At 51.1% G+C, this 22,611-nt stretch overlaps 6 protein-coding genes across 6 annotated transcripts; 3 read left to right on the forward strand and 3 right to left on the reverse strand.

Moving 5' to 3' along the window:
• Positions 1-885: 885 nt before the first annotated feature.
• On the forward strand, positions 886-5,146 carry J4E87_010927 (uncharacterized protein; the record flags this gene model as incomplete). The annotated part of the gene is made up of 2 exons (XM_049382495.1): positions 886-1,434; positions 1,490-5,146. The coding sequence occupies 2 exons, from the start codon at positions 886-888 to the stop codon at positions 5,144-5,146; spliced, it is 4,206 nt and encodes a 1,401-aa protein (XP_049227741.1).
• Positions 5,147-5,793: 647 nt separating this feature from the next.
• On the forward strand, positions 5,794-6,689 carry J4E87_010928 (uncharacterized protein; the record flags this gene model as incomplete). Its single annotated transcript, XM_049382496.1, has 2 exons — positions 5,794-6,049; positions 6,109-6,689. 2 exons carry the CDS (start codon positions 5,794-5,796, stop codon positions 6,687-6,689), a joined length of 837 nt encoding a protein of 278 aa, XP_049227742.1.
• Positions 6,690-7,083: 394 nt separating this feature from the next.
• J4E87_010929 (uncharacterized protein) lies at positions 7,084-12,923 on the reverse strand (the record flags this gene model as incomplete). Its single annotated transcript, XM_049382497.1, has 3 exons — positions 7,084-12,396; positions 12,443-12,783; positions 12,824-12,923. The coding sequence occupies 3 exons, from the start codon at positions 12,921-12,923 to the stop codon at positions 7,084-7,086; spliced, it is 5,754 nt and encodes a 1,917-aa protein (XP_049227743.1).
• An 801-nt stretch (positions 12,924-13,724) lies between these two features.
• J4E87_010930 (uncharacterized protein) lies at positions 13,725-14,661 on the reverse strand (the record flags this gene model as incomplete). Its single annotated transcript, XM_049382498.1, has 2 exons — positions 13,725-14,557; positions 14,610-14,661. 2 exons carry the CDS (start codon positions 14,659-14,661, stop codon positions 13,725-13,727), a joined length of 885 nt encoding a protein of 294 aa, XP_049227744.1.
• Positions 14,662-16,530: 1,869 nt separating this feature from the next.
• On the reverse strand, positions 16,531-19,999 carry J4E87_010931 (uncharacterized protein; the record flags this gene model as incomplete). Its single annotated transcript, XM_049382499.1, has 7 exons — positions 16,531-16,862; positions 16,928-17,263; positions 17,316-17,784; positions 17,844-18,803; positions 19,577-19,723; positions 19,775-19,897; positions 19,946-19,999. The coding sequence occupies 7 exons, from the start codon at positions 19,997-19,999 to the stop codon at positions 16,531-16,533; spliced, it is 2,421 nt and encodes an 806-aa protein (XP_049227745.1).
• A 694-nt stretch (positions 20,000-20,693) lies between these two features.
• Positions 20,694-22,504, forward strand: J4E87_010932 (uncharacterized protein; the record flags this gene model as incomplete). The annotated part of the gene is made up of 5 exons (XM_049382500.1): positions 20,694-20,761; positions 20,817-21,240; positions 21,291-21,486; positions 21,544-21,684; positions 21,732-22,504. The coding sequence occupies 5 exons, from the start codon at positions 20,694-20,696 to the stop codon at positions 22,502-22,504; spliced, it is 1,602 nt and encodes a 533-aa protein (XP_049227746.1).
• Positions 22,505-22,611: the final 107 nt, after the last annotated feature.

Genomic DNA, 22,611 nt, shown 5'->3' on the forward strand with positions numbered 1-22,611 from the left:
CTGGGGTGAAACGGAGGCTGCATTCGTTCGAGGGGTTAGGCTAAGGCCGTCCCGCTTAAGTGCCGCATCCACGCTGGTTGCGAAATAGCGCAGCCCAAGGCGGCTTAGTGCGTAGGGTTGGCATCGGGGCAGTGCAAGTCTTGGACAATTGAAGGCACAACAAGGATGCAGGCCAGGCGGGAGGAGGCTCTTGTTTGTCTTTATGCCCTCTGCCTGGCGATTCGAGATAGCGGCTCCCATTCTCTTGCACCAAAAGTCCAGTCCGACGCGTCGTCACGCCACCGCATAGTCTCGACGAGTACTCAGGTACACCAGACACGCCCACTGCCATAGCCACCCCGACGGCGAATGAGCATGCGCAGCGCCGGAACACTGCCACCTTCGACGTGATAGGAATCCCCCTTCAGCTTCTCCGTGTCCCTCTCTCGCGCAATCGCCCTCTCCGGAGACGCAGTACAATCAGGTAAGCTACTTCGCTAACCCCCCATCGCTCCTGCCGGCCACCATCACGCGCGGTCGCAGCTTGGGCAGTCGTGGCTGAGCACCTGCTTGTACGTGTATACGCAAGGGAAAGGAGCTAAACAGTTTGGCAGTACCAGACACTTTCGCAGGCACTCGCCCACCGGCACCTGCCTCCACTCTCGACTACTCGCAACCGTGGTGACGGCACACGGCTGCAGCACCGCCCTCTCGCCTCTGCCGCGACGCTCATAACCTGCATCTTCTTTGTGCATGAGGACTCCTCGATAACTTAATCACCTCACCGGAAGTGCACGCCTGACATTGCTACGCTTACATCCATCGCTCGTCTGCCTGCCTGCCTGTTTGCACAGCCTACCACCCTCAGCCTCGCATCGCAGCCTCGAGGGCTCCTAGGCGCCCACCATGGCGGACAACGACACCAACAACGGTCCTTCAAGACCACGGGCACCGACAATCACCATCGACACATCTGCTACCAACGACCCTGCCATGGGCGATTCAGTACCCCTAGGAGACATCCAAGATAATAGCAGGCCAGCAGCATCCTCAAACAACGACGATGTCTCGCCCACGCACTCAAGGCAGCCGTCACAGGAGCTGCGTAACGCGCACTCGTTCGATAGCAGAGAGAGCCGGCCAACGAGCCCGCATAACATCAGCTCGCCGGTGACGGGATGGAACAGTAACGCCGGTCTACTCAATGTACCCGGTGCGCGATCCCGGGGCAACTCGGTCGACTCGGCCACTGAGAACGGCGAATCTAATAGCACTGGAACCTATGTTGCATCCTCACAAGGCGATACTTTGAAGGGTGACCTAGGCCCAACGGAAATCTTAAACGATAAAGATGCTTTGAAGCCCGACCCGGGCACAGAGGCTGACTTTGAGGTCGAGAACAACAAGTTTGCGTTCTCTCCCGGACAACTAGGAAAGCTCTACAACCCCAAGAGTGTAAGTCTTCGCGCGCCTTGAGCGCACTCGTGCAACATCTAACATGACTACGCAGTTATCAGCATTCCACGCGCTCGGTGGCCTAGACGGCATAGAAAAAGGCCTCCGTACCGACCGAAAGGCTGGTCTGAGTTTGGATGAACAGCATCTTGATGGCGTCGTTACATTCGATGAGGCTACAACTCCTAGCAGAACAGAGTCTCCTCAGAAGTCCGCGCCAAACGGGGTTGCCCACACGGATAGCGCGCCCGCTGGCGCTAAGGAAAATGCCTTTGCCGACCGGAAGCGTGTATTCAGCGACAACCGACTTCCCGTGCGGAAACCAAAGAACATCTTCCAGCTAGCATGGATGGCCTACAACGACAAGGTCCTGATCTTGTTGACTTGTGCTGCCGTCATTTCCTTGGCTCTTGGATTATACCAGACCTTCGGTGTTCAGCACGAGCCCGGTGAGCCTAAAGTCGAATGGATCGAAGGTGTTGCCATCATTGTTGCCATCGTCATTGTCGTGGTTGTAGGCGCTGCAAACGACTGGCAAAAGGAACGACAATTCGTCAAGCTCAACCGCAAGAAGGAAGACAGAACCATCAAGGTAATTCGTTCAGGCGCAACTCGCGAGATCTCCGTCTACGACATTTTCGTTGGAGATGTCGTCAATCTGGAACCCGGTGACATGATCCCTGTGGATGGTATTCTCATCACAGGTCACGGTATCAAATGCGATGAATCCTCGGCTACCGGAGAGTCTGATCTGCTCAAAAAGATGTCTGGAGACGAGGCCTTCAAGGCTATCGAAAGGCATGACAACTTGAAGAAGGTCGACCCATTCATCCTTTCGGGTGCCAAAGTCTCGGAAGGTGTTGGTTCTTTCATGGTCACCGCGACTGGTGTTCACTCCAGCTACGGAAAAACTATGATGTCCCTCCGCGAAGACAGCGAAGTCACCCCACTCCAGAACAAGTTGAACGTTCTCGCAACGTACATCGCCAAACTTGGTGGAGCGGCTGCCCTGTTGCTCTTTGTTGTACTCTTCATTGAGTTCCTTGTCGGCCTCAAGGGTAGCGGTGCTACCCCTGCCGAAAAGGGCCAGAACTTCCTCAACATTCTCATCGTCGCCATTACTGTCATCGTAGTCGCCGTGCCGGAGGGTCTGCCTCTAGCCGTTACCCTTGCCTTAGCTTTCGCCACCACCCGCATGTTGAAAGACAACAACCTGGTTCGCCTGCTCCGATCCTGCGAAACCATGGGCAACGCGACAACCATCTGCTCCGACAAAACAGGCACATTGACACAAAACAAGATGACGGTCGTCGCTGGTTCGCTGGGCACTGCTCTTCGATTTGGCGACCACAAACTCAAGGCACCATCAGCTGAACCCATTGATGACGGCAGCAAGGGCAAGGATGTGGTGGAGTCGCCCGTAGAGAATCCGAACGATGTCTCGGCTCCCGAATTTGTTGCGACCCTGAACGCAGATGTCAAGGATGTTCTGTTACAGTCAATCATTCAGAACACGACTGCCTTCGAGGGCGCGGCTGGTGGCCCTGATCCTTTCATTGGCTCCAAGACGGAAACCGCTCTACTTGGATTCGCACGCGACTTTCTTGGCATGGGCAACGTCGCTCAGGAGCGCTCCAACGCCAACATTGTTCAGGTCATACCTTTCGATTCAGCTATCAAGTGCTCTGGAGCTGTTCAGAAGCTTAACGACGGTCGCTACCGAATGTACGTCAAGGGTGCTTCTGAGATTCTGCTTGGCATGTGCGACAAGATAGTCACCGACGCCAACAAAGAACTCGTTGAGACCTCTATGACCAGCGACAACCGCGAGACTCTTGAACAAGTCATCACTACCTACGCCTCTCGGTCTCTTCGAACCATCGGTCTCATCTATCGCGACTTCGAGAGCTGGCCGCCCGCTGAGTCCTCTAAGAACGAGGATGACCCAAGCCAAGCTGTGTTCAAGGACGTTTCCAACAGAATGACTTTCCTGGCCGTTGTTGGTATCCAAGATCCTCTGCGAGAGAGCGTCCGCGAAGCCGTCAAAGACTGTCAGCACGCAGGCGTTTACGTACGCATGGTCACTGGTGACAACGTTCTGACCGCTAAGGCCATCGCCGAAGACTGCGGTATCCTCGTTCCAGGTGGAGTCGTCATGGAAGGTCCTACCTTCCGCAAGCTATCCAAGCGAGACATGGACGCCGTCATTCCCAAGCTGTGTGTCCTCGCTCGTTCTAGTCCGGAGGATAAGCGTAGACTCGTTAAACGCCTTAAAGAGCTCGGTGAAACCGTTGCTGTTACTGGTGACGGAACCAACGACGCGCCGGCTCTCAAGACTGCTGACGTCGGTTTCTCCATGGGTATCGCTGGTACTGAAGTCGCAAAGGAGGCATCTGCCATTATTCTCATGGACGACAATTTCGCTTCCATCGTCAAGGCACTGCTGTGGGGACGTGCGGTCAATGACGCGGTCAAGAAATTCTTGCAATTCCAGATCACCGTCAACATCACCGCCGTCCTGCTTACCTTCGTCTCAGCCGTATCTAGCAACGATCAAACCTCTGTACTGACTGCTGTCCAACTGCTCTGGGTCAACCTCATCATGGACACCTTTGCCGCCCTAGCCCTCGCAACTGATCCTCCTACGCGCAGCCTTCTCGACCGAAAACCGGACCCGAAGTCTGCTCCTTTGATTACGTTGAGGATGTGGAAGATGATCATTGGTCAAGCAATCTACCAGTTGGTCGTGACATTCATCCTCTACTTCGCCGGCGAATCTATCCTTAGTTACGATAGTCCAGAAGAGAAAGAACAACTGCCCGCACTGGTTTTCAACACCTTCGTCTGGATGCAGATCTTCAACGCGTTGAACAACCGCCGACTTGACAACCGCTTCAACGTTTTCGAAGGTATCACCCACAATTGGTTCTTCATCGTCATTCTGGCAATCATGATTGGTGGTCAGACCATGATCATCTTCGTTGGTGGTGTCGCCTTCAAGGTCACCAGGCTCAACGGTGCTCAGTGGGGTTACTCAATAGTATTGGGTTTCCTTTCACTACCCGTAGGTGTAATCGTTCGATTAATACCCGACGCACTTATTCGCAAGTGTATCCCGGACTTCTTCAGGCGCAAACAAACTCCCGAACTTGTCGTCTCAGACGATGATTACCATTGGAACCAGGGCTTACTGGAGATCCGCGACGAGCTTGCTTTCCTCCGAACAGTCCGAGGTGGGCGTCTTAGCGCCATGAAGTTCAAGGTGCAACATCCCAAGGAGATGTTCACAAAGTCCCGCTCTAGCCATTCGCTGCCTGGCACCCCGAACAACGGTCCTCAAGATGACGGTTCTCCTCCTACTCCCAACAGCCGCCGTCGCACCAGGTCCCGCTCCAATTCCGCATTCGGCCCAGCCACTGTCATGGCTGGTATTGTCGCAGGTAGTGTCGCCGGTTGGTCGCCAATTGACCGCGGTCATGGTGACAACGACTCAATCAAGTTCAGCCGCGATGCGACGAAGCAAGACCTCGAGGCTCAGGATGGTATCGAAGTACATCCTGACACCAAGTCGACTGATCCTATCCTGGCGCCCGATGCCAGCGAGTACCGTGGTCCTCCCAGCCAGAACATGGACACAACACCTGAATTTGTTGTAGGACCGTTCTCCGGCCATTCTGGCGACCAGGGCAAGTCGACTGGTCCCGGCACATGAGGTCTTCTCTCCCTTTACCCTATAATTCGTACACACTGTGTCCTCTAATTTCCTTTTGTCACCAACTTTACATTGTAATGCATGCTTCACGGTGTTCAGGAGTCTTTCACCCGAGTATGAGCCATACTGTACATACCCCTTGCTCTCTCGATGTTTCTTCCTCTAGCGCTCTGCGGGCACTGTCTCGCTCACTGTATTACTGAAACGTATCTTTCTTATTCCTTCTTCGAGTGTCGAGAATAAGCTCTTCGCAACGATTTTGTGTCTTCTTCACTTCTACGAGCGTGGCAGTTCCGGGGTAGCTCTGAACATTAGGCAGCGATACCAATCAATGAAATGGAAAAGATAGAAAACGTATTGTCCCTCTATGACTGTGATTAGATATTGGAAATGCTACGTTGCGAGCACGAACACGAATGCGTGCGCAAGAGGTAGGATGGCGCAATGCAGGTGGAGCTTGCTCGGCACATGTTCGGAAACATGTTGCCCACGACGTCATCTTAGAAATCGTGAGTGCTGACAAAATGACGCTTGATCAGTTCTTGGCTGCTCCCAACATCAACTCTTATTTCAGGTAGACATTCTATGTCATTTACTGCACTCCGCTATAACCCTTCTTCCTATTGTCTTTTGATACTGCAGTAAACATGGCCCACCACGTCCTCCTCATCGGCGGTCACGGCAAAGTTGCCCAAATTCTTACACCGCTTCTGCTGGCCAAATCATGGAACGTGACCAGCATGATACGCACTGCCTCCCAACAACCGACCATTGAAAAGCTGGGACAAGGTCAGCCCGGGAAATTAGATGTGCTGGTCCATAGTGTTGCGGATGTAAAGAGCGAGGCTGACGCGAAGGGCATCTTGGAACGGGTCAACCCGGATTGGGTTGTCTGGAGCGCTGGTAAGTGCTTTCTAAGGCTGGTGTATCATGAATCGCCCGCGTATGCTCACAACGTATAGGAGCTGGCGGCAAGGGCGGCGCCGAGATGACATTTGCAGTCGACCGCGACGCAGCCATAGCGTTCACAAAAGCCAGCATTCACACACCCTCCATCAAGAAATTCCTGACAGTATCGTACCTTTCTTCCCGCCGTGGCCGCGCGCCTTGGTGGAACGATGAAGACTGGAAAGCGGCACAGAAAGTAAACACGGAAATCTTGCCGAACTACTTCAAAGCCAAGGTTGCAGCTGACGAGGTCCTCACAATACTCTCTCAAGACCGAATGGCTCAGGAAGAGAAAGATGGTTTACCCGCTGATCAGCGCTTCTGTGGTATCAGCCTAAGGCCTGGCACGCTGACTGAGGAGCCGGCTGGAAAGGTGAAGATGGGCAAGATTGGGGCTGGTGGTAAGACGAGTCGTGCGACGGTCGCAGAGAGCGTGGTTGGTGTTTTGGAAACGGAAGGTGTGAGGGGTTGGGTCGATGTTATCGACGGTGATGAGGAGATTGTAGAAGCGGTCAAGAGCTACGTGAAGGAAGGGCAGGATGCTATCGAAGGCGAAGACCTGGCTGAGATGAGGGAGAGGGTCAACAAGCTGTGATGAAAGTTGCGGAAGATCCGCTTCACGCCTCGATGGCGGTGTTAGAAAAACCCCGTCATCCAGTAAATGTCTTCCCCTCTATCATGTCCGCAAGTTGCTTATGTAGCACCTGAAGTTCATCGAGATTGATCAAATTAAACATTATGTACACCTTCCGTTCACGTACAAGAATTGCTCCTTATACTAAAGGGTTCACATACATTTATTTCATCCTGGATCTTTCAGTCCTCTCTCCATTCGCACATCTTGGACAATAAACGCTTTCGACTGTTCTCAGCCTCTATCCAATCGTTCCTCTACTCACTATCTATTACACCAACGCCCGCCAAACAATAGCACAAGGTCCAAAGACCAAATACGACTTCATGCATATACATTGGTTCTTTCGCCTCGCTCATACTCCGGCTCCAGCACTTCCCTGGCTATCTTGCCGCCTGGGTGCTCTATCCATGCCATCGACTACACTACCTCTCTTCCCCATATTATACATGCTCCCCTCGCTGCCCTGTCTGCGACCAGCTATGCCACTAGGTCCTCCAAACGTACTACTCAGAGTCCAGCCTCCTGCCGCCGGACTGGCATCCCTAATACTAATTGCGGGTGGCAGCCCCAAGCTTGGTATCTTGTCTTCCCCTACAGGCAAGATTCGTGGAGAAGGAGATGGCGCGTGGCGGAAAGCGTCAGCGTAAAAGCTGGAGAGGAGTGAGGCGTTCGAGCAAAAGGCTTCTACTTCATCTTTGACTTGCTCGGGAGAAAGCGATATGTAAGATGCAGACGTTGGAGTAGTCGCTGCTGATGATTTCGGATCGTGGAACGTGAGCGCGGTGTGGAGGAGACTGGCGTCTTGGACTGGCCGTGCCAAAGGACTTGCAAACGGACTACGATGCGGGTTTCCACGCTCTACCGCGGGTGTCGAGGGTAGACGGCTGCTTTGACTACCATCTGTCATGGCTTTCTTATGTTCATAAGGATCCACAGGCCTTATCCTGCCGTTGTCTTTGGCACGATTGTGCGCAAGCCTATTGGCTAGCAGAAGGAAGTTCCCATCGTCAGTGATCTGAGCGAGCAGGCCTCCACTCTTATGTATGAACTGCGTGTATTTGTAGTCGGGTGTGCCCCAGGAGTATGTGACTTCAACGTCGGGCGGAAAGGCATTTGCAGCTTCCATGTCCAGAACAAAGTTCAGCCTCCGCAGCAGGAGCTTATGATAAGCAAACTTATCAACTTTGGGATACTGAGGGGAAAAGCTCGTTGAGTCCCATACTGCCTCAGGCTGAACTTGGGGAGGCTGCAATGCAAGTTTGACTGCATAGGGTGAACGGAAAGGATGATGGTCGACAATATCCGCTACCTCCGCGATGGGTACCTCTACCAGCTTCAAGCCGTACTTCTCCACACTTGTAGCCCAGGTGACGATAGCATCCTCAATGAGTTTCGCCGTAACGTTCATCCAGTCAATGCGGATATGATAACAATTGTCGGGATTGTGCAATCGGTCGTAGTGTAGTGAAATGATCTCAGGCCGATACGAACGCTTTCTGGGATCGACATCATAGCGCATGACGCGTGACATGATGACTTTTCGCTTATGCGGTTCACCGCGCGTGGGGGTCTTTTCCCCCTCTTTGAGTGAACCTGAGCTGTTAGACGAAGAATCGGCGGTACCGGGACGGGACTTGATGTTTTTCGATATCAGTGGCGACGTCCGAGGCGCCTCCGCAAGTGGCGTGGAAGGAACAGACTTGTCTGCTTTCCTCATGCCAAACCACCCTGTTCGAGATTCGGCTCGCGGCGCCCTGTACTCTGCTGCAATCTGGAAGAAGAAGTTGCCATCTCGGAATTGATGCCGCCCTTGTACGTGCTGGAAGAGACCTTTCTTCATCAGCTCGTTACCGAATTCCACCGCCTCGTCTCGGGTTTCGATATCCTTGAAGTTGGAAAGTAGCCAGTTGGTAAGGTCGAACCCCAAGAAACAATTGTAGTGTAACTTCAGATGCCACCGACGATCAAGCATTTGAATTCCCTTTTCGCCCTGAAGATCTTCCGCAAGTTTCTTGATGTCTATACTGGATGTGTGATACTTTTCCGCATCCGAGAAGATGGAAGTCTGGAATTCGCTGTCGGTATCATTCAGTAGAGAGTGGTCTGGACCGGCCGCGACAACCGCCGAAGGATCGCGAGTGTGATACTCGATCGCAAGCGGATTTGGGTCCTTCTGCTTCAAGACGGATGCTGGCTGGAAGTAGCGCTCTTCTGGGGGAATGTAGCGAAACTTCTGCCATAGCTGGGTAAGCTTACGAATGCCCTCGAGACGTATCTCTTCGGGTGAGTCTTGCACAGGCAACGGCCTGCGATGCATAGCCGGTATGTCGACTGGTATGAGCACGAATCGAGCTCGCCAGAAGCGCAGGACTTCGGAAAACTCGTCGTGATAGCCGGCCAAGAAGGTATCAATGATGTTCCAGTTGTATTCCCTCCGTGGTGGACGTAGCACAATTTCTCGAGGATCATAGGTGTCCTCAAACGCAGTGCGGATGAAAGGCTTATATGGGAAGGGCGTATCAATACCAGCAGATGACTCCAAGGCCGTGGTAGGTTTCCTGTTGTATCTCCTTACCTCGACCTCTCCTCCGGCTACACATACCAGCTGGTGGATATTGTTTCCGACGCTCATGAAAATAGTGTCTCCATCACTAGACATGTATTCAGGATCGAGAATGCTAGCAAGAGATTTCTCTTGTCGCCCAGAAAACTCAGCTACGGAAGAGCCGACAATGATCTGGAATCCGTGCGAGAGGCGAAAGGCAATCAGCTCTTTGATGAGAGACTCTCGGCTCTTTGGTGCTTCCAGGATGTCGTCATCCTCATTTTGCGTAATTTTGTATGGGCTTTCGTTGTATTGCGTTGCTATTTGTTCAACAGAAGGGAACCACTCATGCGTTAAAGGTACTGCAGCAGGTGAACACAAAGATCTCCACTTTACAGTACCTGCTCTCAACGTCCTAGGAAAGACGTGGTGCCAACGCCGATACTGGTTTTTGGAGCTTATGATGTTTTTCTTCGGGTTGCAAGGATTGACCAAGACTGCCCAAGGAGCGATTGCACTTGTTGGCGACAGAGTACGTGGAGCATCTCTAGCGCCTGCGCTAGAAGACAAGTCCGGCTTTAGTCCAACGTGCTCGCCTGCCCCTCTCGCTCCTGCAAGTAGAAATGTAGATCCAGGATCTCTCACGACTGAACCAGGTTGCGAAGGGACGTTGGATCGGTCGGATTGCGCACCCCTGACCGTCTCGATCGAACGGCTTGCGCGATTGGATGCCAGTGACTCAGCAGATGTGGGCCCTGCTCGCGATGCAGGTTTAATTGCAATCGGCTGTGATGGCTTACCTGCAGAAGTGTTACGAGTGCTTGCCAGTCTTTCAGCGATAGCGCCCTTTTGATTCTTCTCAACAGTCAGCATTGCAGGCTTCACTTTACCCTGACTGATATCGATGGTGGCGTCCCCAAGAGTCGGTTTAGCTGGCGCAGCTTTTCCACCGAAGCTCATTTGCCTCAAGAACCAGTTTGAAGGTCTACTTTTCAGTTCCGGCTGGGTTGTTGCGGCGGGCCCAGCACTAGTCATAGGTAAGAGTCCGGCTCGCCTTGGAGGAGATGATCTTCGACTCGGAGCTGGGGAATTGTTTGGCTTCACGTGCATAGCTCTACGATGATCCTGGGAATCTCCGGAGCCATTTCTCTTATGTGCCGCTCGGCGATCAGTTCCAACGATGCCCTTGGTCATGTTGTTCTGCCGCCGCAATATATCGGCTCGTGGCAATCCGTCGCCTTGGAGATCAGGCATCCGGTATGTACTTCCTCGAGGAGATTGGCTTTCAAGATCTTTAGATCTCTCATGCATGAGTTGAGGAAAACTTGTTTCTGGCGGAGGCCGAGCTGACTGTCCAAGTGACGGAGCAGTGCTGCGGAATGAGGAGGACAGACGCAGACTTCGCGACAGCTCCGGAGATCCGCTTGTGATGGCGTCGCTTAGCCTTCGCTTCTGAACCTGGAGCTGGTTCAACGTAGAGTGTCTTTCCATGAGAGGGGAAAAGACTCCGCCATCGTATGCCTCCATCCAGGCCTTCTGGGCAGCTCTTGTCTCGTCCAGCTGGTCGTCGGTGTATTCTTTGTCACCCCGCGAAGAATATGAGCCTGCTGCAGCTGCGGAAGGCTTGACTGCTTGCGCAGCTCGAACGCCCTCTTCGTTGGTCTCAAACAATTCGCGCAGATGATGCGGGTACATTGGATCTTCTTCTAGGTAGGGAATCGCAATGTCGCCCAGCTCATTTTCCATAACGCCCATCATTTGCAGCTCATACAAACGACAACGTAGAGAAAAGATACGACCCTTCTTGCGCGACTTTTTCACGATCTTATCAGCCTTTCGTGGCTTTGTGAGTTCCAATATCTCTTCGGATGTTCCGGACCAGAAGGAGACGTCTACCCAATATGGCATTGCGAACCTCCATCCGTCTGACGAGTCAAGGGGGTTGTCTGTCGGTATGCGTCGGACAGTGGATGCGCGTGACATAGAGCCGAAATCCGGTTGGCTTTGGCGTGGAGTTTGATCTTCTTCTGTGCGCGACATGCTCGCGGCCCCGTGGCGCTCTTTGTCGTGCTCAGCCTTCATATCGGACACTGAGCGAGGCGTTTGGTACTTGAACAAGGGTACGGAATGGAGAGGCATCGGCGAGAGACACACGAGGTCAATACCGATACCCGATCCAATAAGAGTATCCGTAGTAAGTTTGAGCATGTTGTAGTCGACTTCAAAGACGCCAGTACCTGGAGTAACAACGATGACTGAGATACCCGTTCGAACAAGATCTCGATCGATGTAATCCTTCGCGAATTGGGCTGCAGCCAGATTGATGGCTTCCAGGATATTACCTTGGCTTGCGGAAGAGGGTCGACCAGCTATGACAATATCAGTAGCAGTGTCTTCAGAGCTTGACTCCTCACTCTCAGAAACAAGCTTTACTGGCTTACGGACCAGAGACACTTCACGGAGAAACATCCTGAACTCTTTCTTGAGCTGATACAGGATGTTGATCCAATCCCCGCTGGCCATATCGCTCACGACCACTCTGTAGTAATCTCTAAACGTGCCCGAATGCGACTCCGAGGACATGTTGCTCGTCGTCCCCTCAGGTTGATCTGCCAAGAGCTCTCCATCATATTGCATCCTCGTAAACAGTATGATGGTGACCAAGTGTCGCGCATTGATCCTCAACCACCTTTTGAACAGGTCTGGAAGGAAGCCACTGACAACCTTGTTGAACATTATCTCGCCAGCGCCTTCGGTATCGAAATCCCACATCTCTCTGGACATTTGGATGAACAATGTGTATCGTGCAGATTCGCTGCGAAAGATGGGCTTCGATTTTGGCGAGAAGTACCCCGAATGGACAGACTGGCCATTGATATATATGTGTTTTATCGTGGCCTTGATGGTACCCATGAAAAGTAGTCGTTGACCACGGTAGACGGTACGCTTGCTGAGCTCGGCAATGGCCATGCGCCACATATCCGCGCGTGCTAGGTATTCATCACGGAACACGATCTCTACGTGATGAGCTTCGTGAGCATCTTCATCAGCCTCCGTCACTACAACTTGCATCCTATTGCGGAATCCGAATACCTTCGCGATTCTCTCCGATATAGAAACCTTGTTGCTATTAGTTGAGCAAAAGATTAATCCGTGAAGATCTTACTTGTAGGTTCAGATACTTTGTCTTCAAGTCTGCAGGAAGCGGTTTAGGGACAAAAACATAGGCTTTTTCCGCATCGATTTCGCGACCACCGGGAATGGTCGAGCCATTCTCATCAATCGTAATCGTTATCGAATCCCGACGGTTTCTTTTCGGATGGTGATCTATATTGGAATCCTTGTGCAGCGCATCGGCTTTGAAGTGTGTCGCGTCTTGCGACTGACTCTTGGATCCTGTGTGAAAGTCTCGTACAGTGTGGTCTGCATGTATCGCCACAATCTGGAGGAGGGCACCAGCACTGGTGGGTAACTCAGGGAACTTCTCTCCATTGAAGATGATCTCATCTCTAGAAAAGTTATCGTCATGAGTCCAGAGAGTGCATACCTTCTGCACTCGGGCCGAGTGGGGGGTTGAGGCGGGTTTCGACATATTGGTTGTTCTTTCTGCTAAGACGGTTGCTGGCTTCGTGCAGGATCAGGGACATGTCTGGGCTGCTCAGTCGCGTACACGCGGCGATAGTCGCGCCATTTCTGTCGTGCACAGATTGTGACGAGTTTCTATAACGCGTGTACAAGAGGTTTGCGCGAAATCAGCGGGGTGGAGCGCACTTGGATGGTCGCGTCGCGAATGGGACGCTGTAAAGCAAGGGACCTCGAGGTGCAGATGATGCCAAGACGCTAATGGCAGGCTAACCTCGGGAAGTTAACCATGATAGCGCACCCCAATGTCATCGTACTGGCGACCTCAAAAGGCTCGCTTGAATTAATCTTCCTGTGCAATTGCGCTATACTGCGACGATAGGCTAGATGACTGTCGCCTCAATTACTCCCACATGATAGCAAGACGTGTGAAACTTGTCGTGACAACATAGGGTTTCGCATCGAACATGTGCTTTGAGTGCGACCAGCAGTATTTCACGGGCATATCCTAATATCAAGATTCATGTGTCTCAGACACTCCCAGCCTTTCGTACTACCTGTCGAATTTGAAGCGAACACCACACATGGCTCATGTACGACTGTTACGGTGATGATCCCATTGAACACGGACCGCCAACGCCCCAGCTCCCTTCGAATCGGTTGAGAGATGGATGGGGAATATGCCATTTCATCCAGGTCTTTCGAACAGCATGGCACGCGAGTAACCACCAGATAACTCAAGCGAAACAGAAAGTGATACCCCACGAACATGAACAGACATTCAACGCCAATACACCCGTGCTAATTTCACTGCGCCGATCTTACCATGACTCTTCAAGCAAAGCTGTAAACCTGGAATGGCTTGCTCACACGAACCTCTTGAGCACCATGAACAATAACGCGGCCACTATTCCGTAAATGCAAGTATCGATCCAAGCCAGGTCCGGACTACGTTGGGCAACCTGTTGGAGCGGCGGTGTGGGTCTTGTCCTTGTCGGTCTAGCCGTAGGTACAGCAGGGGTGGGTCGCGTTTGGGTTGTGACTGGTACTGTAGCAGTAGGTACTGATGGCGCGACAGGCGACGCGACTTCAGCAGGACTCTCTACTGCCCTTTGCTTGCCCTTGTCCACCGGCTTGTCGTCCTGGCCTTCCTTACCCAGCTCGTCGCGATAGGCAAGTCTCAGCTCTTCGGGGACTTGGTCATCTTTCCTCTTGCCTTCCTTCTCCTCAACCTCCTTGACGAGCTCCTCGCGCTCTTGCATGATGTCAGCATTGCTCTTGGCACAGCCGGCACATTTCCACGCGCCGCTGTCCTTGGCCATGCGCTCGCGTGCTTCCCTGCTGCATTCGATGCCGCCGAGCTGGCCCTTCGCATCCGTGTCCATAAAGCTCCTTATCGCAACGAGGGCTGTGCGCACGCCCCAAGCCGGTTGCCATGTTTCTTCATGATGACCCGATATGCTTAGACAGATCTCGCGGTTGACTTCGAAGCGGCCAGTGGGCGTGAGGAAGCGGAAAGATGGTGGACGGAGAGGATACGTCGACGGGAGGACTATGCGGCCGTGGTAGATACCGCCGGCGTACGGTGATGGCTCGGGCGGGCCGCGGATTGTGAAATGCCATTCGAACAGGTTGGTTTCTAGAGGTTCGGCGTGGTAGTCTGAGGAGGGCGATACCGACAGTTCCGATGCTTCCTTTACTACGACACGTGTCAGCTACTTGTCACCGGTCACAGCCCAATGCTCGCGTACATATGCGCTTGATAGTCGGGTTCTTTGTGTTGAACTGCCCGCGGGTGGACATGGTCGCGGTGGATATGAGCTAGCAAGACCGGTGAGATGAGAGGTTGTGAGTTGACTAGGAGTGAGCGTGAGTTCTTATGAATATATATCAGCTGCTGTGCGGCGTAAGCGTTTGAACGCAATCACTCGGAATGCAACGTAGACAACCGTGAAGCGCCGAGGCTGCGTCATTGGCAAGTACCGCCGACTGCTCGTAATCGATAGCCCCAGCCCAGCTCCAGCCCCACTTAGCGCGTCGCGTCCGACACTTCGCAGAACCGTCGAAGCTGCTGTAGCCTGCATCCAGAACTGCAGGGGCGATGCGATAGCAATCCATCTGCGCGGAATTTGACTCGGGACATTACGTGCCTCCGCCGCTGCAGCATAAAGACGTGCCATTCCTACCACTCATACTCATCTCGCCATGTTTTACCATCCCCACGACCTGTTGATTGCGAAGTACTTCCCGGATGAAGACCTTTCCTCCATGGACTACGACTCGGTCCGGTATTCAGCTTTGTACGTCGGTGCGCTTGATGAGGAGCGTATGGGTCGAGATCCTCCTCGGATTCCATGGCCTCTGCCCCCTCAGCGCCCGAAGGAACATCATGAAGCCAGTGTGGAGCAATGGCGGAGCCAGACGCTTCGGGCTATCGACGCGCGCGTAGCTGTCTTTACGTCTCGTTCTGTTCCGCAGCACACAGTAGCAATGAGAGCTATAGCGACAAAGCCTACGGCAACAAAGGACCTTGAAGCTTCAGCACCAATAAGTCCACTCACTCCTACCCACCGCCTCCTCCTCATACCCGAGCTCTTGGAACTTATTCTCCGGCAAGCGACGGCTCAGGTTCAACATACCGCATGGGACGTGAATCGTCTTTGGCGATGTACAATCGAACATATCCTTTCAACTCAGTACCGCTCTCACTTTCCATGTCCTCCAGTTGAACATGGCAAACCTATCGACATGGCCATATATCCGTCATGGATGCAACCGTCGGAAGATGAGATTTCCATTGTCGAGAATCAGACTACGGATGAGTCGCAAAGAGCTCAACACGAGCATGCGCTAGTCTGCTACCCAGCCAGAATTACTCAAGCCAACTCACTATCCGAAGACGCTTACCTGACCATCCGAAGATCTTACGGACAGTTTGGTTGGATGATCGGAGCGTCTACACCTGTGGCCAAAGTACCACGATGGCTAGACCTCAGCCAGTTCCAGATGAATCCTCACATCATGGAACTGTTTGGTAGCCGCATGGAGCTAAATCTCGGACGATGTGAGATTTCCTTGAAGGCAGGTACTAACCAGCCTTGCCTACTTCGAGGATCGCTACCAGGCGGCCGCTTCGCAGAACTGATAGCTGACATGTTCCTGACGGAGCCTGCCTGCAAGACACTTGGCATATACATTCCCCAGTTGCATAACAATCGTTTGCGTCTAATTTCTAGAGTAACCCAGGAACATGGTATCCGTGTGGGACATTTCCTAGACACACTTCAGCGGCATGCTGACAAGCTTCTTTCAACATGGCAAAGACAGGCTGAGATCCTTCGCCAGAAGATTCAAAATACACACTGGGCATCGCTAAGCACTGAAAAGCAGCGGCTTAGCCCATGGATACATCACGCCTCGCCGACTTTCATCGTGTTTTTCGAACCGACTCGTGGATGTACTAAGACTGTGGCTCAACGGGCTTACCATTCTAGTGGCGATAGTCTTGATACACGTAGGGATGAATGGTTCAGCATCGTTGCAGATGACTGACTTGAGCTGAACTGATCGTTCTGGAAGTTCATCGGGCGTGCCATCACTGAACACGCATTTGAGTACGGCCCAGGGAGGAGGGTAATTAGCAGGCACTAAAACCTTCACTGCGACATTCCCTCAAGAAATCCCCTTCTGCAACCTCTTATACATCTCCTCCTCAGCAATCAAATCAGTCTTGAACTGCTTCGTCTGCTCGGCAACGCGCATGAGATGTTCTCTCTTCAGCTTCCCACCATTCTCCTTATCCACCAAAGCAATCCCCATAGCTGTCGACACCACATTCCTGATCTGTCGGCCATTGAATCCGAGTTTGCGACTGTCTTTCTCGACCCATCGCATAAGGTCATCGAAATTATGAACGAGTTTCTTGCCTTGGAGTTGCACGAGGAAGGATTCAAAAATGGCGATTTGTTGCGATTGCATGAGTTCTTCGTATTTGATCGCAATGTCTAGGGAAGGTGTATTAGTAGGAGGAAAAAACGTTGAATCAGCAAGTGTCGGTCGATAGACTTACGAATGCGACTCTGGACAGCGATGTCAAAAGATCTCATGCGGTTGGTGGTGAGGATCAGTATGCCGTCATAATACTCTAGCACGCGCAAGAGTACCGAGACCATGGCATTACGCCTCAGATCATTTTCCCCGCGACCGCGCGCTTCGAGAAAAACGTCCGCCTCGTCGAAGAGGAGTACGGCCTCCCATTTCCCTGCAAGGTCGAATATCTTTTGCAGATTTGCTTCGACTTTGTCGCCTTCAATCCCGATGTCAGATACTCCAACGGAAAGTAAAGGCTTGCCGGCCATGAGAGCTACACTCTCTGCGGTTAGAGTTTTTCCGACGCCGGGATGACCTATATTTGATTAGTGGCCGTGGAATACTATCGCGCGAAAGGTTCCTCCTACCGTAGAGCATGATGACGAGACCCTTACCCTTGTCCGGCGCAAAATCTTGCAAGCTCTTGGATTCGCCCTTGGCGTCGACGTCCTTCCCGTATTCATGTGCTTGCACGGACCATTTAACCAGCTCTTTAGAGTCCGGGTCGAGCTGCAACTTGTCGCGGAAGACACTTGCATCGGCATCGTTGGGAGGGTTGAGCTTTTCTACCAGGAGCTGCGCCCACTTCTTCTGCTTCAGCGCGTATCCGAGGACTCTTGGAGGACAATGCATGAGTTGCTCTGACGACATGGTTTTGCCAGAGGGGTGTCGATCCCAGTGAGTCTTGTACATGTCTCTGTATATCTTGTTGGCGCGCTTCTCGGGTGAGAGGTTCTCCAGTTGGCCACAGAACTGGGGAAGATGGCCTAGAATTGGAGTGTTCGGGGGTAGATATTCGAAGAAAGAGGTGAAATCGACCATTGTGGTACCATCAATCTAGAGCCAAGTTAGACAAAAACGCAATGCAATCTAGTTAGAAGTACGCAATGACTTACCTTCTTCTTTTGCACGTATCGAGCCTCGCTGATTCGTCCGACGCCGGTGTCGGTAGAAGATGTAGTATCATCATCGTGTCGAACGCGCCTCCCCTCATCATCATCGTTCCCAACGAAGCTACGTCCTGTGTGAAAGTGCGCATCACCGGAGTAAGTAAACATTTGTTTGCCTTTGCCGGGATTACAGAGCTTGACAAACTTCTCCCCCCGAGCGACAAGTCGTTCCTTGAGGCGAGCGATAGCGTCATCCGATGAAACGTCTTGTTCATCTGGGCTAGTGTAATATTTGAGCGGATAGAACGGTAATTCAGCAATGCTCTTCCGATTGGAACCCCAGTGACGAATCCTCATCTCGAACGGTACCCTGGTAAACTCAGTACCAGTCCAGTCGAAGCTGAAGCATGTCAGATCGAAGGTGTGTTCTTCTCGTAGAATGAAAGAATCGCACGAGTCGACGGTGAAGATCTGAGGCTCACCCAGGCAGGGGTGTGAGACGATCAGGGTACCTGGAGGGAATAGCGTCCACAGAGCTGCGTGCGAGATGCTGCTCTCACTAACGAAGAAGTTCCTTTCTTTGAAGTACTGGTCGAGAGGGAGGATACCTGAAGATGTGGAGATGATCCGCATAAGCTCGCTCAGGTCGATACGGGCTTGCTTTTCCTCGGGCGTCTCGCTCTCCACAAACTTCTTCGCTTCATCTTCTGCTTCTGCCCACGTCCAGACCAAAACTTCGAAAGGAGAGCTGATGCTTTTGACTAATTCGTCTCCTCCGAGCTTTGACGTTATTCTGCCAATCAGCCTCTGCAATGGCTCGGAATCGATCTGGGCCACTGATAGGACTGTTTCGACAATGTTATAACGAGGCCGAAACATGGTAGACTTGCGAAAGGTAAATGCTCTGCGACTTTCAGGTTTGGGTCCAATCTCCTTCTTCTCGTTACTTTTCCCCTTGTGTCTTACCTGCGGCCATTATTACCTATACAATTATATGTTCTATAATATATTTTATTTACTCTAGCTAGCTATTCTATAACTCTAATTCTTAAAGTCTATAATTTTTATATTATAGCTTATAAAAATATAGTTAACTTATCTTTTTTATAAATTATTTATAAAGTTAGTAGTAAAGTCTAGAAACTTCTATTCTATAAATACTAAAGTATACTTAAGTATTTAAAGTTATTAAAGAAGGCTATCTAGTACTACTAGTTTAGCTATAAAAAAGGCCTTATTATTAATTATTTCTAATATATTAGCTATATCTTTAATATTAACGCTATAATATACTTTAAAAGTAGCTAATATAAAAGTAATACTCTTTTATATTTATAATCTACTTTTTAAGAAAAAAAAAAATATAAGTAAGAAAAAATTTCTTTACTTATAATATATCTCTACTTATAGTAGTAAACTATTTAAAGTAAAAAAACTTAAAAAAAATTCTTATAAGTACTATATAGCTATAAAAGCTAAGCTAAATATTAGAGCTTAAAAAAGTAGTAGTAATAATTAGTTTATCTATAGTATATAAGTTATATAAGTAATAAAGACACTATAGTAGCTATCTTATATTTTTCTTCTACCTTATATTTAAGTATAATATAAATTTAGTTTTTTATTTTTATTTTATAGTACTATAGTAGTAACGTAAAGTAGTAAGTAACTTATAACTTTTAAAATCTATATATACTTATCTAATTAGGTTCTCTTAAAAAGAGAAGTATTGTTAACACAAGAGCTTTGTTACTTTTCGTGACCTCGTCATCTTTGTAGTCGCTAGTGTCAGGATCCCACTTGTTCACAATGATGACGTATCGGGGTTCCTCTTCCTCCTCGGCATCGTTCTTCTCAACAGGTGCCTCGGATTTGCCGTCATTTTTCTGCGCCGCAGTCAGCGAATAGACTCAAAAGCATGGGGTTTAAAGGCATACCTGTGACGCACGATCATCGTCGTTAGTTATCGAAAGGCGTTCTTCAAGCAAGGCTATCTTCTTCAGAAGTAGCTTGATGTACTGGTCCTGGACCTGAGTTGTTTCCAGGGTCTTCGCCGTGTCCTAGGTATCCATTAGAACCTGCAGACGCACGAACGTGGAATGTCATACTAGGCCTTCGTCTGCCCCAACGGTAGCCTCGTCCATCACAGGCTGCTGCGACATTTTGTGGAAGGGATGAGAGGAGTTGCGATCGGGCTCACACGCGATGCGAGCAAGCTTGTAGCGAGGGCCCTTTTGTGTATCTTTGGCGAACGTCAGATACGCGCCTGCCTACATGATGCGACACCTTCCGTCGGCAACCGCGAGGCCCCCAAAAGTATTGACCGGAAGTGGTCACGACATTGGGGGCCATGATTGGTAATTCGAGATTATCCAACAAGATGACAGGGTCGTGTATATCCGACGGGACTCGAAAGGGTGGGCTGTATTGTCAATTACTGGGCACAAGTACCTCATCGATTGGTCTAACGGAGCGTTCCTGATCTTTGGGCGTTGAATTTCCAGGGTTTGTTTGAGCGGTTGGCGCGGGGTTGTCGCTGCAGTCATCTCACTTGTGTCAGCCTAAACACGAGATACCTTGGAAGGCGCCACGCACAAGGCTGAGTGCGACAAAGCGCAAAACCTGAACCCTGATTCGTACACCCCCAGCCTCCATATATGCATCGCGTATTGAAATTCTAAAGCTGGTCGCAACCCTGCACTGTTGGATTATGTGGATAGGTAACCTGCGTTGTAACCTATGCAAGTTTCAGCTGTGCGGTAGTAGCAACGGGAAGGAGCCATGCATACCCTGCTCGGTCGCTTCCTTGCAGTGAACTCCCCCGAAAGCCGGCGCATCTCTGTTGTAAACTCAAAGATGGACATCAGGCAAGATGAAAAGCAACGAAGACCGGTGTCGCAATGGTTCCCGAATGCAGAGTGGATGTGCGTACCCTGAGGGAAAGTCTGTGGATGTTATGAGTTCGACTGACTGCAATAGGAAACATTTGCCCTTATCGCAGTTCGTTGCGGAACACAACAGTTACCTGAGTAGTAAACTCAAGCGGACAGGGCTCGGAGTCAAAGCAGAGCTGAGAAGCATTCTCAATTCCGTGCCGGAGAAATATGATGCCCCCTTGACAGATCCGAAGAAAGAGAATGATCTGCTGCAGTCGCTAAATGCTATGCCACTCGATGTGTTGTCCACCTACGTCCACAAACACGCTGAAGACCTTGGGGCAGCGCATACTCCCCTGGACCAGAGACGATCTGACGGTGTCCGAAAAGCCTGGTCAAAGACGGAGAGGTTCGTCATGCAGTTCGATAGGTTTCTAAATGCCTACTCTGGAATCCTAGACATTGTCAAAACAGCCGACGCTCAATACGGCGGAATAGCGGGCTCAACACTCGCGTTGCTTTTCTCGGTAGGGCACAACCACGAAAGCCGTATCGGAGTATGGCTAACCCGCGCAAGACTGTGAAGCTGAAGATCAAGAACGAAGAAGCCATCGTGTCCGCAATGGAACAGATATCTGATCGTCTTCCAGACCTGGAGGTATACCGGAAGATCTACCCTGAGCCAAAACTAGGCTTGATGCTTGTTGATGCCTACAAGGACATCATCATGCTTGCGCGAGCAGCGACAACTTACTTTCTTGGGTCGACTTGGGGTACATAGCGCCATTGTAGCATCCAGGGTTGAGTTCCTTTCACTAACGACGAGACAGGACGCCAAGTGATCAATTTTGGAAACCCACTTGGTTTTGAGGTCCTTGAACAAAACATGAGGGACAACTTCCGGCGTATCCGGATAAGATGCGACGTCCTCCTAGCGCAACGCGTGGATGAACTTGCGAACGAGCTCAAAGGTACGTATGACATCGATGATGCATGCCGATATACTAAGATTCAACAGATAGTTACGAGCGTGAAGACAGAACCAGGGTCGTTTCGTTACGCGATGCGCTGAATATTGGGAGTTATCGAACCGAGGATGCCGTGCTCTCGCTGAAGCAGTATCGCAAGGCGCTAGCATCCAGCTTCGATGACGATAGACACCGCTCAAAGCTATGCAAATCGGATTTGATGGCGGAAAGAAAGGCGCGCGCCTGGCAAGAGAGTTCATCCTGTCTTCTCATGCTCTCGGGCTGCAATGAAGAAGGTGTCGGTGAAGTGGCACTGTCCTGGCTATCTCCAGTGGCTGTGGATATCGTGCTTGACCGGCTATTTCAACCCCGACCAGTTGCCTTTGAGATCTGCACCAGATCAAGCACCTTGCAGAATGTACTAGCGCGGTTGATCTTCCAGCTATTAGAAAAGAATCCGGCAGTGGTCCGAAAAGGCCAGGACTGGTACGACATCCAGTCGCATATTGCCTGGGACGGTGATCCAGAAGAAAAGACCGAGCATCTCTCGGAAGCCTTACTCAAGATCATCGATCTTCAGACAGAGGAGGTGCACGTCGTTATAGACAGACCTGAGCTCAGCGAAGATGATTCCGTAAGAGACTTCGCTTCGGGCATGCTCCATTTGATCGAGCGAACGAGAAACGTTCTGAAAGTACTGATCGTCCATCGAGCTGAACTCTGGAACTGGGAGGAGAACAAGCGCAGTGTCATCAGGAAAGGTATGAGGGAGGAGATCTGCCAAGCGCTTCGCATCGACCAATGCCGGTTGGAGGGCGATTAGAGTCGGTGACATAGAAGACGCGGCGGCTGTGTAGGAGCGGCGAGATTGGCATCTGTGTGCAGGAGCGATTGCGGGTCCTTTCCACGTGTTAATTGAGCTGAAGCACG

The sequence above is a fragment of the Alternaria ethzedia genome (assembly GCF_023757985.1).
Source record: "Alternaria ethzedia strain BMP 0044 chromosome Unknown scaffold_60, whole genome shotgun sequence".
NCBI classification, from domain to species: domain Eukaryota; kingdom Fungi; phylum Ascomycota; class Dothideomycetes; order Pleosporales; family Pleosporaceae; genus Alternaria; species Alternaria ethzedia.